Raw genomic sequence first — 20190 nt, forward strand, 5'->3', positions numbered from 1 at the left:
CAATGGAGCAAAGACAGGCTCTTCAATAAATGGTGCTGGGAAAACTGTACTGCTACACTTAAGACAGGAAAATTAGAACATTTTCTAACACCATATACAAAAATAAACTCAAAATGGATTAAAGACTGAAAGGTAAGAACAAATCCTATAAAACTCCTAGATGAGAACACTAGGGAGAATACTCCTAGGGAAAACACTGTGACATAAATCACAGCAATACATTTTTGGATTTGTCTCCTAGAGTAATGGAAATAAACATAACCAAATAGGACCTAATTAAATTTAAAACCTTTTGCACAGCAATGAAAACCACAAACAAAATGAAAAGACAACTTATGGACTGGGAGAAAATATTTACAAACAATGCAACTGACGAAAGGTTAATATCCAAAATATACAAACACCTCATATCAAAAAACACCTCATTATCAAAAAATACAACCCAATATCCCTACCCAATGGGCAGGATACCTAAATAGACAATTCTTCAAAGAAGACATACAGATGGCCAACAGACACATGAAAAGATGATCAGTATCGCTGATTATTAGAGAAATGCAAATCAAATCTACAAAGGAGTTCTCACACCAGTCAGAATAGCCATCATCAAAAAGTCTACAGGGCTTCCCCGGTGGCACAGTGGTTGAGAATCCACCTGCCAATGCAGGGGACATGGGTTCGAGCCCTGGTCTGGGAAGATCCCACACGCTGCAGAGCAAGTGGGCCCATGAGCCATAACTACTAAGCCTGTGCGTCTGGAGCCTGTGCTCTGCAACAAGAGAGGCTGTGATAGTGAGAGGCCCGCACACCGCAATGAAGAGTGGCCCCCACTTGCCTAGAGAAAGCCCTCACACAGAAATGAAGACCCAACACAGCCAAAAATAAATAAATAAAATTTTTTTTTTTTTTAAAGTCTACAAATTTTGGGGAAATTGTAGACACATTGACTCTAATTGTGGCAATGGTTTTATGGGTGTATACATATGTCAAATCTTATCACACTATGCTTTAAGTATGTACAGTTCATTGTATGTCAGTTGTACCTTATAATCTATAAAACTCTTAGGCCATGATTTTAGCAAAGTTCTTAAAATATCAAATGTATTGAAGATGAACAGTATGAAGAAACACAAATGATAATTGCCAGTATTCTCCAGTTATACTAAGTAAAATAAATATGAATATTATTTTCTCAAAAAAAGTCTACAAATAATAAATGCTGGAGAGGGTATGGAGAAAAGGGAACCCTGCTACACTGTTGGTGGGAATGTAAATTGGTGCAGCCACTATGTAAAACAGTACAGAGGTTCCGTAAAAAGCTTAAAAGAGTTACCATATGATCTTACAATCCCACTCCTAGGCATATCTCCAGAGAAAACTTTAAGCTTACCTCATCTCATGAAAACACCAAAATCACAACTGCTGAACAACCATCAACAAAAAAACACTGGAACCTACCAAAAAAGATATTTTACATTCAAAGACAATGAAGAAATGACAACTGAACAGTAACAGGGGTGGTTTTGCGACATAATCAAATCCCATACCTGCCAAGTGGGTGACCCACAAACTGGAAAATAATTATATTGCAGAGTTTCTCCCCAAAAACATGAGAGTCCTGAGTCCTACATCAGGCTCCCCAGCTTGAGGGTCTGACATCAAGAGGAAGAAGCCCCAGCGCGTCTGGCTTTGAAGGCCAGTGGGGCTTGAGTGCAGTAGCTCCACAGGACTGGGGAAAACAGAGACTCCACCCTTGGAGGGCACACACAAGACTTCACGTACACTATGACCCAGCAGAGAGCAGGAACTCCATATAAGACTGGGCTGTACCTACCTACAAGTCTTGGAGGGTCTCCTGGGGAGGTGGGGAGCAGCTGTGGATCACTGCGGGGGTGGGGGGGACCAAGGATACTGGTGGCAGAGGTTCCAGAGAATACTGTCAGCGTGAGCTCTCGTAGAGGTCACAATTTTGGCATCAGGACCTGGCCCCTCTCAACAGCCTTCAGGCTCCAGTGCTGGGACGCCTCAGGCCAAACAAACCAGCAGAGGGGGAATACAGTGCTACCCATCAGCAGAGAGGCTGCCTAAAGTCGTCCTCAGCTAACAGCTACCAATAAACACACCCTTTCACATGGCTCTGCCCCCGAGAGGGACAAGACCCAGCTCCACCCCCCCCACACAGTGTACAGGCACCAGTCCCTCACAACAGGAAGCCTGCACAAGCCCCAGGACCAAACTCACCCACCAGAAGCAAAGGGAGCAGGCACGAGAAGCAAAAAGGAGCTATAATCCTGCAGCCAGTGGAAAGGAGACCACAAACACAAAAAGTTATAAAAAATGAGATGGCAGAGAAATGTTCCAGACGAAGGAACAAGATAAAAACCCACAAGAACAAGTAAATAACTGTAGATTGGCAACCTACCTGAAAAAGAAAATGATAGTAAAGATGATCCAAGATCTCAGAAAAAGAATGGAGGCACAGATCAAGAAGATACAAGAGATGTTTAACAAAGAGCTAGAAGATTTAAAGAACAAACAGATGAACAATACAATAACTGGAATGAAAAATACACTAGAAGAAATCAATAGAAAAATTGAGGCAGAAGAACGAATAAGTGAGCTGGAAGACAGAATGGTGGAAATCACTATCATGGAACAGAATAAAAAATGAAAAGAAATGAGGACAGTCTAAGAGACTAAAGCAACTCGAAGAAGAGCAAACAAAACCCAAAATTAGTAGAAGGAAAGAAATCATAAAGATCAGAGCAGAAATCAATGAAATAGAGATGAAGAAAACAATAGAAAAGATAAAACTAAAAAGCTGACTCTTTGAAAACATAAACAAAATTGATAAACCTTTAGCAAAATTCATGAAGGACAAAAGTGAGAGGACTGGAATCAATAAAATTAGAAATGAAAATGGAGAAGTTACAATGGACACCACAGAAATACAAAGGATAAGAGACTACTACAAGCAGCTATATGCCAATGAAATGGACAATTTCTTAGAAAGGTACAACCTTCCAAGACTGAACCAAGAAGAAATAGAAAATATGAATAGAGCAATCACAAGTACTGAAATCGAAACAGTGATTTAAGAACTTCCAAACAAAAGTCCAGGACCAGATGGCTTCACAAGCAAATTCTGTCACCTATTCTTCTGAAACTATTCCAAAAATTGCAGAGGAAGGAACACTCCCAAGTCCATTCTATGAGGCCACCATCACCCTAATACTAAAACTAGACAAAGATACCACAAAAAAAGAAAGTTACAAGCCAATATCACTGATGAACATGGACGGAAAAATCATCAACAAAATACTAGCAAACTGAATCCAACAATATATTAAAATGATCATTTACCATGATCAAGTGGGGTTTATCTCAGGGATGCAAGGATTCTTTCACATCTGCAAATCAGTGTGATACACCACACTGACAAACTCAAAAATAAAAACCATATGACCGTCTCAATAGATGCAGAAAAAGCTTTTGACAAAATTCAACACCCATTTATGATAAAATCTCCCAAGAAAGGGGGCACAGAGGAAACACACTTCAACATTTTAAAAGGCCATATATGACAAACCTACAGTTAACATCATTCTCAACAGTGAAAAGCTGAAAACATTTCCTGTAAGATCAGGAACAAGACAAAGATGTGTACTGTCACCACTTTTATTCAACAGTTTTGGAAGTCCTAGCCACAGCAATCAGAGAAGAAATACAAGGAGTCCAAACTGGAAAAGAAGAAGTAAAACTGTCACTGTTTGCAGATAACATGATTCTATACATAGAAAATCCTAAAGATTCTACCAGAAAACTACTAAAGCTCATCAATGAATTCAGTAAAGTTGCAGGATACCAAATACACAGACATCTCTTACATCCCTATACACTAACAACGAAAGATCAGAAAGAGAAATTAAGGATACAATCCCATTTACCATCACATCAAGAAGAATAAAATACCTAGGAATAAATAGACGTGTTCTCCGAAAACTTGGGACACTGATGAAAGAAACCGAAGATGACACAAACGGATGGAAGGATATATACCATGTTCTTGGATTAGAAGAATCGATATTGTAAAAATGACTATACTACCCAAGGCAATCTACAGATTCAATGCAATTCCTATCAAATTACCAGTGGCATTTTTCACAGAATTAGAACCCAAAAAAATCTTAAAATTTGTATGGAGACATAAAAGACCTCGAATAGCCAAAGCAATCTTGAGAAAGAAAAACAGAGCTGGAGGAGTCAGGCTCCCTGACTTCAGACTACAATATAAAGCTACGGTCATCAAAACAGTATGGTACTGGTGCAAAAACAGAAATATAGATCAATGGAACAGGATGCAGAGCCCAGAGATAAACCCATGCACCTATGGTCAGTTAATATATGACAAAGGAGGTAAGAATATACAATAGAGAAAAGACAGTCTCTTCAACAATGGTGCTGGGAAAACTGGTCAGCCACATGCAAGAGAATGAAATTAGAACATTCTGTAACACCATACACAGAAATAAACTCAAAATGGATCAAAGACCTAAATGTAAGGCCAGATACTTTAAAACTCTTAGACTAACATATAGGTAGAACATTCACTCTTTGACATAAATCACAGCAACATCTTTTATGATCCACCTCCTAGAGTAATGAGAATAAAAACAAAAACAAACAAATTGGACCTAATTAAACTTAAGTTTCTGCACAGCAAAGGAAACCATAAACGAAATGAAAAGACAAGCCACAGAATGGGAGAAAATATTTGCAAAAGAAGTGACCAACAAGGTCTTAACTTCCAAAATATACAAATATCTCATGAAACTCTATATCAAAAAAACCCAAACAGCTCAATAAAAAAATGGGCAGGAGACCTAAGTAGACATTTCTCCAAAGAAGATATACAGATTGCCAACAAACACACGAGAGAATGCTCAACATCATTAATCATTAGAGAAATGTAAATCAAAACTACAATGAGATATCACCTCACACCAGTCAAAAAGACCATCATCAAAAATCTACGAACAATAAATGCTGGAGAGGGTGTAGAGAAAAGGGAACCCTCTTGCACTGTTGGTGGGAATGTAAACTGGTACAGCCACTATGGAGAACAGTATGGAAGTTCCTTAAAAAACTACAAATAGAACTACCATATGACTCAGCAATCCATAATTAGAAAAGATACATGCACCCCAATGTTCACTGCAGCACTATTTACAATAGCCAAGACATGGAAGCAACCTAAGTGTCCATGAACAGAGGAATGGATAAAGAAGATGTGGTACATATATACAATGGAATATTAATCAGCCATAAAAAAGAATGAAAGAATGCCATTTGCAGCAACATGGATGGACCTACAGATTATTATACTAAGTGAAGTAAGTCAGAGAAAGACAAATATCATATGATATCACTCATATGTGGAATCTAATTTTTTAAAAAGTGATACAAATGAACTTATTTACAAGTGAAACAGACTTACAGATATTGAAAACAAACTTATTGTTACCAAAGGCGAAGTGTGGGGGGGAGGGATAAATCAGGAGCTTGGGATCAATATATACACACTCCTATATATAAGATATATAATCAACAAGGACCTACTGTATAACACAGGGAACGCTACTCAATATTCTGTGATAACCTCTATGAGAAAAGAATCTTAAAAAGAATGAATATATGGATATGTATAAGTGAATCAGTTTACTGTACACCTGAAACTAACATGACATTGTAAATCAACTATATTCCAATAAAACAAAAAAAAGAGGGTTTCCCTGGTGGCGCAGTGGTTGAGAGTCCGCCTGCCGATGCAGGGGATACGGGTTCCTGCCCCAGTCCGGGAAGATCCCACATGCCGCGGAGCAGCTGGGCCCGTGAGCCATGGCCGCTGAGCCTGCGTGTCCGGAGCCTGTGCTCCGCAAGGTGGGAGGCCACAACAGTGAGTGGCCCGCGTACCACCAAAAAAAAAAAAAAAAAAAAGAAAACATGCATGCACCCCAGCGTTCAAAGCAGCACTATTTACAATAGCCAAGACATGGAAGCAACCTAAGTGTCCATTGACAGATAAATGGATAAAGAAGATATGGTACACGTATACAATGGAATATTACTCGGCCATAAAAAAGAATGAAATAATGCCATTTGCAGCAACATGGATGGACTTAGAAATTATCATATTAAGTGAAGAAAGACAAAGGTAGGCAAATATCATGACATCACTTATATGTAGAATCTAAAAAAATGATATAAATGAACTTATTTTTACAAAACAGAAATAGACTCACAGATATAGAAAACAAACTTATGGTTACCAAAGGGGATAGTAGGGGGTGGGGAGGAGGGGGAGAAATTAGGAGTTTTGGATCAACACATACACACTACTATATATAAAACAGATAGAAACAGCAAGGACCTACTTTACAGCACAGGGTACCATATTCAATATCTTATAATAACCTATAATGGAAAAGAATCTGAAAAAGAATACATATATATATGTATAACTGTATGACTTTGTTGTATACCTCAAACTAACAAAATTGTCAATTAACTACTTCAATTTAAAAATGGTTAAAATAAAAAGATTTTTAATTTTAAAGGTAGATATATTAGTAAAAGTAGTGGATTTATAAAGCTAATATAAAGATTAAAAGACAAAAGTGGTAAAATAACTACAATAACTGCTTAAGGGATACACAGGATTAAAAGATAAAAATTTGACATCAAAAACAAAACGTGTGTGGAGCTTTAGAATGCCTTCAAACTTAAGTTGTTATATTTATAATGGTCCATTTTAAGTTGATAAGTTAAATGTAAGCTTCATGGTGACCACAAACCAGAAACCTATAATAGATACACAAAAGATAATGAGAAAGGAATCTAAGCATACCACTAAATTCATCAAATCACACAGGAAGAGAATAGAGAAGAATGTAACAGAGGAACTATAAAACAGCCAAAAAACAATTAACAAGATGGCAGTAAGTATCTACCTATCAATAATTTAAGTGGACTAAATCCCCTAATCAAAAGAAAGAGCAGCTGAATGGATTTAAAAAAACCACCTATCTATATGCTGCCTACAAGGGACTCACTTCAGATGTAAAGACACACACAAAGTGAAGGAATGGAAAAATATATTCTATGCAAATGGAAACCAAAAGTAAGCTGGATCACTGTTCTTATATCAGACAAAATAGACTTTAAAACAAAGACTATAATGAGATAAATAAGGGTAATATATAATGATAAAGAGTTCAATCAAACAAAAGGGTATAATATTTGTAAATATATATGCAACCAACATAGGAGCACTTAAATGTATAAAGCAAATATTAACAGACCTAAAAGGGAAATAGTAGGACAATGATAGTAGGGGACTTTAATATCCAGCTTACAACACTGGATAGATCATCCAAACAGAAAATCAGTAACGAAACAGCCTTTAACACGTTATACCACATAGGTTTAAACAGATACATACAGAATATCCCATCCAAACAATAGAATATATAGTCTTCACGTGCACATGGAACATTCTCTGGGATAGATCACGTTAGGCTATAAAACAAGTCTTAATTTAAAATGATTGAAATCATATCAAGCATCTTTTAAGATAACAATGTATGAAACTAGAAATCAAATATGGAAGAAAACTGGAAACATTCATAAATAATGTGGAGATTAAACAGTGTGTTACTGGGCAATCACTGGATCAAAGAGAAGTCAAAAAAATACCTTCAGTCAAATGAACATGGAAATAAAACATAACAAAACTTATGAGATGCAGCAAAAGCAGTTCTAAGAGAGAAGTTCAGGGCAATAAATACTTATCAAGAAACAAAAATCTCAAAACAACCTAACTTTACACCTGAAAGAAATAGAAAACAAAGCCCAAAGTTAGTAGAAGTTAGGAAATAATAAGGATCAGAGCAGAAATAAATGAAGAAGAGACTAAAAAGATAATAGAAAAGACCAATGAAGCAAGAGCTGGTTCTTTGAAAAGGTGAAATTGATAAACCTTTAGGCTACACTCACCAAGACAGAGGGGGCTCAAATAAAAATCAGAAATGAAAGAAGAGACATTACAACTGATACCACAGCTATACAAAGGATGAGAGACTATTACGAACAATTATATGCCAACAAATTTGACAGCCTAGAAGCAGATAAATTCCTAGAAAAATACAACCTTTCAAGACTGAATCATGAAGAAATAGAAAATCTGAACAAATTACTATTAAGGAGATGGAATCAGTAATCAAAAACAAAAAGTCCAGGACCAGATGGTTTCACTGGTGAATTCTACCAAACATTCAAAGAAGAATTACTTCTACCAAACATTCAAAGAATTAATACTAATCCTTCTCAAACTCTTCCAAAAACTAGAAGAGGAGGTAACATTTCAAAACTCATTTTACAAAGCCACCATTAGCTGGTAACCAAAACCAGACAAGGACACAAGAAAATTACATGCCAATATCCCTGGTGAACATAGATGCAAAAATCTTCAACAAAATATTTGTAAACAGAATTCAACATACATTAAAAGGATCATACAAGTGAGATTTACTCCAGAGATGCAAAGATGGTTCAACATCTACAAATAACCATGTTATACCATATTAACAAAATGAATGATAAAAATCATAATCTTAATAGCTGCAGAAGAAGTATTTGACAAAATTCAGCATCCATTTATGATAAAAACCTCTCAACAAAGTGGGTATAGAGGGAACATAACTCGACATAATAAAGGCCATATATAAACACGCCCACAGCTAACTTCACACTCAATGGTGAAAAGCTGAAAGCTTTTCCTCTAGGATCAGGAACAAGCCAAGGATGCCCACTCTCGCCACTTGTATTCAATATGGTATTGTTAGTCCTAGCCAGACTCAGTAGGCAAGAAAAATGGGGGGAAAAGGCATCCAGATTGGAAAATAAAGTAAAACTATCATTATTTGCAGATGTCATGATATTATACATAGAAAACCCTAAAGAATCCATCAAAAAGCTGTTAGATTAATAAACCAATTCAGTAAAGTTGCAGGATATAAAATAAATATACAAAAATCTCGTGCATTTCTATACACTAATAAGACAGTAACAAAAAGAGAAATAAAGAAAAATAAGTTTTATAATTGTATGAAAATGAATAAATACCTAGGAATAAACTTAGCCAAGGAGTTGAAAGACGTGTACACTGAAAACAATAGGACATTCCCAGTCTCCCTTGAAGGCTGACTGCAATCATGTGATGAGTTCTGGCCAAGGGACTGAGAGACAGCAATTTTATGCTTCCATTATGAAGCCAAAAAAAAGTGGCATGGTTTATTTTTACTCTTTTCCCCCTTTGCAGAAACCAGAAAGTAATGTATTCTGGGATATTGATGCTACAGGATGGTGGAGCCACCAAGAGCTTGGGACCATGAGATTATATAGAACAGAGATCTGCCCCCTCCCTTGCAGAGCGTGAGAGAAAAAGGTGAGAAATGAAGATTTTGAGGAGCTCTGCTTTACGCTAATTGTCCTTTTCACAGTGGTCAAAATATACAAGTAAAAATTTGGGGGCTTCCCTGGTGGCGCAGTGGTTGAGAGTCCGCCTGCCGATGCAGGGGACACGGGTTCGTGCCCCGGTCTGGGAAGATCCCACATGGCGTGGAGCAGCTGGGCCCGTGAGCCATGGCCGCTGAGCCTGCACGTCCGGAGCCTGTGATCCACAACGGGAGAGGCCACAACAGTGAGAGGCCCGCGTACCACGAAAAAAAAAAAAAAAATTTGGATTGCTCTGAAATTACCTTTTGGCTGTTGAATTCTGCTTTTTTAATGAACCATTACTGAGTCTGAACACCATGATTCTGGCTTTTTTTTTTTTTTTTCTTCTGTACGCAGGCCTCTCACTGCTGTGGCCTCTCCCGTTGCGGAGCACAGGCTCCGGACACACAGGCTCCGCGGCCATGGCTTGCGGGCCCGGCCGCTGCGCGGCACGTGGGATCTTCCGGGATAGGGGCACGAACCCGTGTCCCCTGCATCGGCAGGCGGACTCCCAACCACTGCGCCACCAGGGAAGCCCATGATTCTGGCTTTTTAAGTGTTAGCAAAAGTTGTTAAAATGGGACTATGGACAAGTGCCCTGGAAGCATGGGGGATAAAAGAGGCCAAGCCTGGAAAGGCTAAATTGGAGGCCTGCCCTCTTAAGAAGACCAAGGATTGCTTAAATCCTTTTTGCATTCTGTCCCCTTCCCGTCCCACTCCCACCAAGGGAAAAAAAACAAAGATAAAGCAAAAACACCTGGAGGGGGAAGGAACCCTGGTAATTACCCACTGCATCATGTATTTGGACAAGCAGCCACATGCCAATTAATATTGTTATAATACTCCCAGAATAAAAGTAATTAAAGGTTGAAGGTTGCCTGGAATCAAGAATGAATAGAGAGAAATTAGGGAACCTGATCAGAAAAAAGCACTTTTATAGGTAATAGCACTTAAGAACAAAACTTGCCCCTACCTGAGCTGCAGAGCTAGGGCTGGAGGCATAATCTTTGCTCCTATCCTGCCGATGAGGGTCGGGAACACACCTACCAGCTCCACTACGGTGATGTGTCGAAGATCCAGGCCACATTGTGCTTGCTGGAAAAAAACAAAACAAAACAAACCCCCCCCCCCAAGCAGGGAGGTGTGAGCATGGCTAAAGAAAATTCCATGTCAAACTACAGACCCACAGGAGCAGCACTGTTCTGTTTGGGGAAGTTTATTTGCCCACTCCAAACTGTCCTGAAGATAGCTGAGAAATTCGAGTTCAACTAGTGGCTATAAAACCTAAATACCTTCCTAGAGGAATCATTCAGAAATGGCTTGGCAATGAGATTTTGAAAACCTAAGCAAAATGGCAGTGTATGTATTTCCAGATGGGCTGAGACTTTGCATGAGCCAAGTTTCCTAAAAAGTGTCCAAGACCACCCCCAGAGGATTCTAATTTGTCTTTGCAAGGACAAAAGAATATTTCCAGTGTCCCACTATCTGCCCTTGTTTTCACCCCTCACACCCACCTTCCCGAAGCCCCCCCAACATGAGCATGGTGAAGAAATAAGGATAAGCGATTCCAACCCTCATCTGATGCCTTGGTTTTTTACATCTGGTGACCTGGCCTTGACAGTTGCCACCCAGGGAGAGCCCTTGATGGCCTGGCATTCCTGGGTCCCATGCGACTCTAACAGTTCTTGGTGGGCTACCACCCCTGGGGCATTGCACAGACAGCAGACTGAAACACACTCCCAGTCTCTGTGGAAGAGGCCTCATATTTTGTCCTGGATCATCAACCTTAAGGGCAGGCTTCAGGCTTGGCATACATCTAGAGGCCTGTAGAGAGGCCCTCGGGGAACGTAGGCCAGGGATGCCATCTTTGTGTTCTCCCTCGGGAGATTTCCCCTGCTACACCCAGGCAGGGGAGGTGATACATGGTCCCACCCACTACAGATTGAGGCTCCTGGCCCTTCCAGACCAGAAAGCCTGTTTGGGAAAATTTGAGAGCTGCCTGAAGTGGGCCCTCCCAGTGCCACCCAGGCAGGAGCCCAAGTTGAAGCCCTAGGCACTGTGGAGTGTGGCCCCCATCTGATAGGAAGTGTCTGTGAGAACACCTGGAAGGTGTGTAACCCAGCAACTCTTAAGCTGAGAGGAGGGTGGGCAGAGCTGATGGCTGCCAGGGCAAACAAACTGGCCCTGTTCAGCCAGGGAACTTGCGGCATGAGTTGGCTTGACAAGGCCACCAACAAAGAGCATTAGTGGCATTTGAGGTGTTTTTCCTGCTGTGCCCAGGAAGGGAAACTGATTCACAACCTCACTTATTACTGAATACTACCTTCAGACCACCTGACCAAGGAACCTAACCCTAACACACAGGAAGCTGCATCGCCCATCTAACAGCTATGCTTACGGTGGCGCTTGAGTAAAGTACAGCCCATGGCTTTCTCTGTCTGCAAAGGAAAACTGGTGGCCTCACCTAACCAAAATATTCAGTGCATACTCTTGCCTGATTTGAGTCCCCAGACAATAAGCCATGCAGGCCCTAGGTCCCATCCTGCTGCTTTGTCAGGGCAGGGAAGCTAATTCATAGCCCCACCTACGGCTGGGTATAGCAGTACCCAGTACAAAGCATTTAGTAAGCCTGACCAGAATCCAGACAGTCATGAAACCCATCCTACAGCTGCATTTGGGCAAGGAACCAAGATAGCAGTCCTATCCAGCTGCTCTCAGCCAGTGGCACGCCCCCACCCCTAACCTCAGAGCTCGAACAGATGCCTTGCCCAAATTGACCCTAATAATGGGCTCCACCTTCCCAAGGATGTTACCAGCAGACATGTCCAGAAACCTAAAAAGAGCTGACTGGTGAAGAATTGTCTCTGCCAAAGTAAACCTGAAAGTCTGCAAAAAGAGATCACTTATTCAAATGAACAGACACTGGTATAAAGAAACAAGGATCATGAAAAAGCAAGTATGTATGATACCACCAAAGTAATAAAGGGCCAATAACTGACCCTAAGGAAATGGAGAGCTATGAACTTTCAAAGAATTCAGAATAATCATCTTAAAGAAGTTTCGTGAGCTACAAGAACAGACAACTAAATGAAATTAGAGAAGTAAACAAAATGAGTTCAACAAAGAAATATAAACCATGAAAAAAATCGTAGAGCTGAAGAATAGAATAACTGAACCAAAGAATTCAATAGAGATCTTTGGACTTCCCTGGTGGTGCAGTGGTTGAGAATCCGCCTGCCAATGCAGGGGACACGGGTTCGAGCCCTGGTCTGGGAAGATCCCACATGCCATGGAGCAACTAAGCCCGTGAGCCACAACTACTGAGCCTGTGCTCTAGAGCCCGCGAGGCACAACTACTGAAGCCCGTGTGCCACAACTACTGAAGCCCACGCACCTCCAGCCCGTGCTCCCCAACAAAGAGAAGCCACCACGATGAGAAGCTCACGCACCACATCAAAGAGTAGCCCCTACTTGCCACAGCTAGGGAAAGTCTGCGCACAGCAATGAAGACCCAATGCAGCCTAAAATAAATAAGAAAAAAAGAAAGAAAGAGCTTCAAAAGCAGACTCAACCACGCAGAAGAATCAGAATCCTGGAAAACAGGACATTTGAAATTACCCAGTCAGAGGAACAAAAAGGAAAAATAATGAAAAAAGATTGAAGGGAGCCTAAGGGACTTATGGTACACAAAGAAAAATATTCGAATTTTTGGAATTCCAGAAGGAGAAAAGGGACAAAAAGTGTATTTAAGTCAATAATGGCTGAAAACTTTCCAAACCTGGGGAGAGAACTAGACATCCAGATCCAAAAGGCCCAAAGGATCCCAAATAGGTTGAACCCAAATAGGGCTACACCAGGACATATTATAATTAAATTTTCAAAAGTCAAAGTCAAAGAATTTTAAAAGCAGCAAGAGAAAAGAGAGAAGTTACATACAAGGGAACCTCCATAAGACTATCAGTGGATTTCGTAATGGAAAATTTTCAGACTAGAGGAGAATGGTAGGACATATTCAAAATACTAGGGGGGGAGGGGGACTTCCCTGGCAGTCCAGTGGTTAAGACTTTGCCTTCCAATGCAGGGGGTGTGGGTTCAATCCCTGGTTGGGGAGCTAAGATTCCACATACCTCACAGCCATAAAACCAAAACATAAAACAGAAGCAATATTGTAACAAATTCAATAAAGACTTTAAAAATGGTACACATGAAAAAAAATCTTAAAAAAAATATTGGGGGGAAAACTGTCAACCAAGAAATTCTACATCCAGTGAAGCTCCCCTTCAGAAATAAAAGAGGGATAAATACTTTTCCTAAATAACGAAAGCTGAGAAAATTCATCATCACTAGACATGCTTTACGAGGAACGTTATAGGAAGTTCTTTGAGTGGAAGTACAGTCAGCCCTCCATATCCACGGGTTCTGCATCCACAAATTCAACCAATCGTGGACCACGTACTATGTGTACAACTGGAGGATCCTTGGATGTGGAACCCACAGATACAGAGGGCTGACAATGGGACAGATTTTGGTGTCCGCAGCAAGTCCTGCAACCAGTTCCCTGCAGATACTGAGATAAATATAAAAGGATGATAATTAACATCATAAAAACATAAGACAGTGTAAAACTCACTGCTATGGAAAATATAGTCAAACTTGGATTCTGTAATATGGTAATAGTGGTATGTAATTCACTTACAGCTCTAGTTTAAAAGTTACAAAACAAACATGGTCAATGGAGACAAGATGGCAGAGTAGGGGAACATGAGCTCACCCCTTCTTACAAAAACACCAAAATCTCAACTAACTGCTGAACAACCATCAACAAAAAATATGCTGAAGGGACTTCCCTGGTGGCGCAGTGGTTAAGAATCCACCTGCCAATACAGGGGACAGGGGTTCGAGCCCTGGTCCAGGAAGATCCCACATGCCACAGAGCAACTAAGCCCGTGTGCCACAACTACTGAGCCTGTGCTCTAGAACCCACAAGCCACAACTACTGAGCCCACATGCCGCAACTACTAAAGCCTGTGCTCAGCAACAAGAAGCCACCGCGATGAGAAGCCTGCACACCGCAACGAAGAGTAACCCCCGCCTGCAACTAGAGAAAGCCCACACACAGCAACAAAGACCAGATGCAGCAAAAATAAATTAAAAAAGAAAACAAAACACTGGAACCTACCCAAAAAGATACCCTACATCCAAAGACAAAGCCCCAACAAGATGGTAGGAGGGGCACAATCAAATCCCATACCCACTGGATGGGTGAACCACAAACTGGAAAATAATTATACAACAGAAGTTCTCCCACAGGAGTGAAAGTTCTGAGTCCCACATCAGGCTCCCCAGCCGGGGGGTCTGACAATGGGAGGAGGAGCCCCCAGAGAATCTAGATTTGAAGGCCAGTGATGTTTGATCACAGGAATTCCACAGGACTGGGGGGAAACAGAAACTCTACTCTTGGAGGGCACACACGAGGTCTCATGCTCACCAGGACACAGGTGAAAAAGCAGTGATCTCATAAGAGACTGGGCCAGATGTACCTGCTAGTACTGCAGGGTCTCCTGTAGAGGCGGGGGCGGGAGGGGGCAGCTGCGGCTCACTGCGAGGACAAAGACACTGGTAGCAGTAGTTCTGGGATGTACTCATTGGCATGAGCCCTCATGGAGGACGCCATTTTCTCATCAAGACCTGGCCCCACACAACAGCCTGTAGGCTCCAGTGCTGGGACACCTCAGGCCAAACAACATTAAACGCTCCAACATTCGCATTATTGAAGTCCCAGAAGGAGAAGAGAGAGAGAAAGGACCTGAGAAAAATATTTAAAGAGATAATAGCTGGAGCTTCCCTGGTGGTGCAGTGGTTGAGAATCTGCCTGCTAATGCAGGGGACACGGGTTCGAGCCCTGGTCTGGGAGGACCCCACATGCCGCAGAGCAACTAGGCCACAACTACTGAGCCTGCGTGTCTGGAGCCTGTGCTCCGCAACAAGAGAGGCCGCGATAGTGAGAGGCCCGTGCACCGTGATGAAGAGTGGCCCCCCCGCTTGCCACAACTAGAGAAAGCCCTTGCAAAGAAACAAAGACCCAACACAGCAAAAATAAATTAATTAATAAACTCCTACCCCCAACGTCTTCTAAAAAAAAAAAAAAAAAAAAGAGAGAGATAATAGCTGAAAACTTCCCTAACATGGGAAAGGAAACAGTCACCCAAGTCCAGGAAGTGAAGAGAGTCCCAGGCAGGATAAACCCAAGGAGGAACACGCCAAGACACATAGTAATCAAACGGACAAAAAGTAAAGACAAAGAAAGAACATTAAAAGCAACAAGGGAAAAGCAACAAATAACATACAAGGGAATCCCCATAAGGTTATCAGCTAATTTTTCAGCAGAAACTCTGCAGGCCAGAAGTGAGTGGCATGATATATTTAAAGTGCTGAAAGGTAAGAACCTACAACCAAGATTACTCTACCCAGCATGGATCTCATTCAGATTTGGAGAAATCCAAAGCTTTACAAACAAGCAAAAGCTACGAGAATTCGGCACCACCAGACCAGGTTTGCAACAAATGCCAAAGGAACTTCTCTAGGCAGAAAAGAAAAGGCCACAATTAGAAACAAGAAAACTACGAATGGAAAAGCTCACTGGTAAAGGCAAGCATACAGTAAAGGTAGGAAATCATACACACAAATATATCAAAACCAGCAATTGTGAGAAGAGGAGAGCACATATGCAGGATACTGGAAATGCATTTGAAATTAAAAGAGGAGCAACTTAAAACAATCTTGTTTATATATAGACTGCTGTATCAAAACTTCATGGGAACCACAAACTGAAAATATACAGATCACAAGAGCATAGAACAAAAAAAGAGAAGAAAAAAGACCTACCAAAAAAAAATCCAAAACAATTAAGAAAATGGCAATAAGGAACATACATATCAATAATTACCTTAAACATAAACAGATTAAATGCTCCAACCAAAAGACAGACTAGTTGAATGGATCCAAAACCATGACCCGCATATATGCTGTCTGCAAGAGACCCCCTTCAGACCTAGGGACACATACAGACTGAAAGTGAGAGGATGTAAAAAGGTATTCCATGCAAATGCAAATCAAAAGAAAGCTGGAGTAGCAATACTCATATCAGACAAAATACACTTTAAAATAAAGACTGTTACAAGAGACAAAGAAGGACACTACATAATGATCAAGGGATCAATCCAAGAAGAAGATATAAGAATTATAAATATATATGCACCCAACATAGGAGCACCTCATATATAAGGCAAATACTAACAGTCATAAAAGGAGAAATTGACAGTAACAATAATCATGGGGGACTTCAACATACCATTTTCACCAATGGACAGATCATCCAGACAGAAAATCAATAAGGTACACAGGCCTTAAATGACATATTAGACCAGATGGACTTTATTAATATTTATAGAGCATTTCATACAAAAGCAGCAGAATACATGTTCTTCTCAAGTGCACATGGAACAATCTCCAGGATTGATCACATGCTGGCCCACAAACTAAGCCTCAGTAAATTTAAAGAAAATTGACAACATATCAAGCGTATTTTCCAACCACAATGTGAGGAAAAACTATAAAAAACACAAACACATGGAGGCTAAACAATATGCTATTAAACAACCAATGGATCACTGAAGAAATCAAAGAGGAAATTAAAAAACACCTGGAGACACATGAAAGCACAATGATCCAAAACCTACAGGACTCAGCAAAAGCAGTTCTAAGCGGGAAGTTTACAGCAATACAATCTTACCTCAGGAAAGAAGAAACATCTCAAATAAACAACCTAACCTTACACCTAAAGCCACTACAGAGAAAGAAGAACAAACAAAACCCAAAGTTAGCAGAAGGAAAGAAATCAAAAATCAGAGCAGAAATAAATGAAACAGAGATGAAGAAAACAATAGAAAAGTTCAATGAAACTAAAAGCTGGTTCTTTGAAAAGACAAACAAAATTGATAAGACTTTAGCCAGATTCATCAAGTGAAAAAAGGGAGAGGGCCCAAATCAATACAATCAGAAATGAAAAAGAAGTTACAATGGACCCCACAGAAATACAAAGGATCCTAAGAGACTACTACAAGCAACTATATGCCAATAAAATGGACAACCTGGAAGAAATGGACAAATTCTTAGAAAGGTACAACCTCCCAAGACTGAACCAGGAAGAAATAGAAAATATGAAGAGACCAACCACAAGTAACGAAATTGTAACTGTGATTTAAAAACTCCCAACAACCAAAGTGCAGGACCAGCTGGCTTCACAGATGAATTTTATCAAACATTTAGAGAAGACTTAACACCTATCCTTCTGCAACTATTCCCAAAAAAACTGCAGAAGTAGGAACACTCCCAAACTCATTCTATGAGGCCACCATCACACTGATACCAAAACTAGACAAAAATAGACAAAGATAACACACATACACACAAAATAACAGGCCAATATCACTGATGAACATAGACACAAAAATCCTCAATAAAATACTAGGAAACCAAATCTAATAATACATTACAAGGATTGTGCACAGTGATCAAGGGGGATTTATCCCAGGTATGCAAGGATTTTTCAACATCCTCAAATCAATCAGTGTGATACACCACATCAACAATTTGAAGAATTAAAAATCATAAGATCATCTCAATAGATGCAGGAAAAGCTTTTAACAAAATTCAACACCATTTATGATAAAAAACTCTCCAGAAAGTAGGCATAGAGGGAACCTACCTCAACATAATAAAGGCCATATATGACAAACCTGTAGCTAACATCATACTCAATGATGAAAAGCTGAAAGCATTTCCTCTAAGATCAGGAACAAGACAAGGATGCCCACTCTTGCCACTTTTATTCAACATAGACTTGGAAGTCCTAGTCACAGCAATCAGAGAAGAAAAATAAAAACAATCCAAATTGGAAAAGAAGACTGTCACTGTTTGCAGATGACATGATACTATACATAGAAAATCCTAAAGACACTACCAGAAAACTACTAGAGCTCATCAATGAATTCAGTAAAGTTGCAGGGTACAAAATTAATACACAGAAGTCTGTTGCATTTCTATACACTAACAATGAAATATCAGAAAGAGAAATTAAAGCAACAATCCCACTTATCACATCAAGAAAAATAAAATACCTAGGAATAAACCTACCTAAGGAGGCAGAAGACCTGTACTCTGGAAACTATAAGATGCTGATGAAAGAAATTAAAGATGACACAAACAGTTGGAAAGATGTACCATGTTCTTGGATTAGAAGAAATAATATTGTCAAAATTACTATACTAGGGCTTCCCTGGTGGCGCACTGGTTAAGAATCCACCTGCCAGTGCAGGGGACACGGGTTCAAGCCCTGGTCCAGGAAGATCCCACATGCCAGGGAGCAACTAACCACAACAGGTTCGAGTTGTGTGCCACAACTACTGAAGCCCGTGTGCCTAGAGCCTGTGCTCCGCAACAAGAGAAGCCACCGCAATGAGAAGCCCGTGCACTGCAATGAAGAGTAGCCCCCACTCACTGCAACTAGAGAAAGCCCGCAGGCAGCAATGAAGGCCCAATGCAGCCAAAAATAAATAAATAAATATATAATTTAAAAAAATTTACTATACTAACCAAAGCAATCTACAGATTCAGTGCAATCCCTATCAAATTACCAATGGGATTTTTCACAGAATTAGAACCAAAAAAAATCTCAAAATTTGTGTGAAGACACAAAAGACCCTGAATAGGCAAAGCAATCTTGAGAAAGAAAAATGGAGCTGGAGGAATCAGGTTCCCTAATTTCAGACTATATACTACAAGGCTACAGTCATCAAAATAGTATGGTACTGGCACAAAAACAGACATATAGATACATTGAACAGTATAGAAAGCCCAGAAATAAACCCATGCACCTATGATTAATCTACGACAAAGGAGGCAAGACTATACAATGGAGAAAAGACAGTCTGTTCAATAAATGGTGCTGGGAAAACTGGACAGCTACATGTAAAAAAAAAAAAATGAAATTAGAACATTATTTAATACCATACACAAAAATAAAATTTAAAAGGACTAAAGACCTAAATGTAAGACCAGATACCATAAAACTCTTAGAGGAAAACAGGAAGAACACTCTTTGACATAAATTGCAGCAATCTTTTTTTCTGTCTCCCACAGTGATAGAAATAAAAATAAAAATAAACAAATGGAACCTAATTAAATTCAAAAGCTTTTGCGCAGCAAAGGAAACAAACAAAAAGACAACCCACAGAATTGGAGAAAACATTTGCAAGCGATGCAATCTGCAAGGGATTAATCTCCAAAATTTATGAACAGTTCATGCAGCTCAATATCAAACAAACAACCCAATCAAAAAACGGGCAGAAGACCTAAATAGACATTTCCCCAAAGAAGACATACAGATGGCCAAGAAGCATATGAAAAGATGCTCAACATCACTAACTATTAGAGAAATGCAAATCAAAACTACAATGAGATATCACCTCACACCAGTCAGAATAGCCATTATCAAAAAGTGTACAAACAATAAATGCTGGAGAGGGTGCGGAGAAAAGGGAACCCTCCTACACTGTTGGTGGGAATGTAAAATTG

The 20190-nt window shown here is 40.0% G+C and overlaps 2 protein-coding genes across 5 annotated transcripts in view; one reads left to right on the forward strand and one right to left on the reverse strand.

Annotated features, from left to right (window-relative positions):
* SYTL5 (synaptotagmin like 5) overlaps positions 1-20190 on the forward strand; it is a 249609-nt gene that overhangs the window by 209360 nt on the left and 20059 nt on the right. The window contains exon 18 of one of the 2 annotated variants that reach the window (XM_082610593.1): positions 1361-1433. The exons of the other annotated variant lie outside the window; for it this stretch is intronic. The gene's annotated coding sequence lies outside the window, so the exon portion shown is untranslated. Of the gene's footprint in view, positions 1-1360; positions 1434-20190 lie in introns of those variants that run through there. 2 annotated transcript variants of the gene reach the window in all.
* SRPX (sushi repeat containing protein X-linked) overlaps positions 1-20190 on the reverse strand; it is a 104564-nt gene that overhangs the window by 4990 nt on the left and 79384 nt on the right. For 2 of the 3 annotated variants that reach the window (XM_082610601.1, XM_082610600.1), the window contains one exon: positions 10529-10650. The exons of the other annotated variant lie outside the window; for it this stretch is intronic. In XM_082610601.1, coding sequence (XP_082466727.1) covers positions 10529-10650 — 122 coding nt within the window. The remainder of the gene's footprint in view (positions 1-10528; positions 10651-20190) is intronic. 3 annotated transcript variants of the gene reach the window in all.

Source organism: Mesoplodon mirus, assembly GCF_964341445.2.
Source record: "Mesoplodon mirus genome assembly, chromosome: X".
Taxonomy (NCBI): domain Eukaryota; kingdom Metazoa; phylum Chordata; class Mammalia; order Artiodactyla; family Ziphiidae; genus Mesoplodon; species Mesoplodon mirus.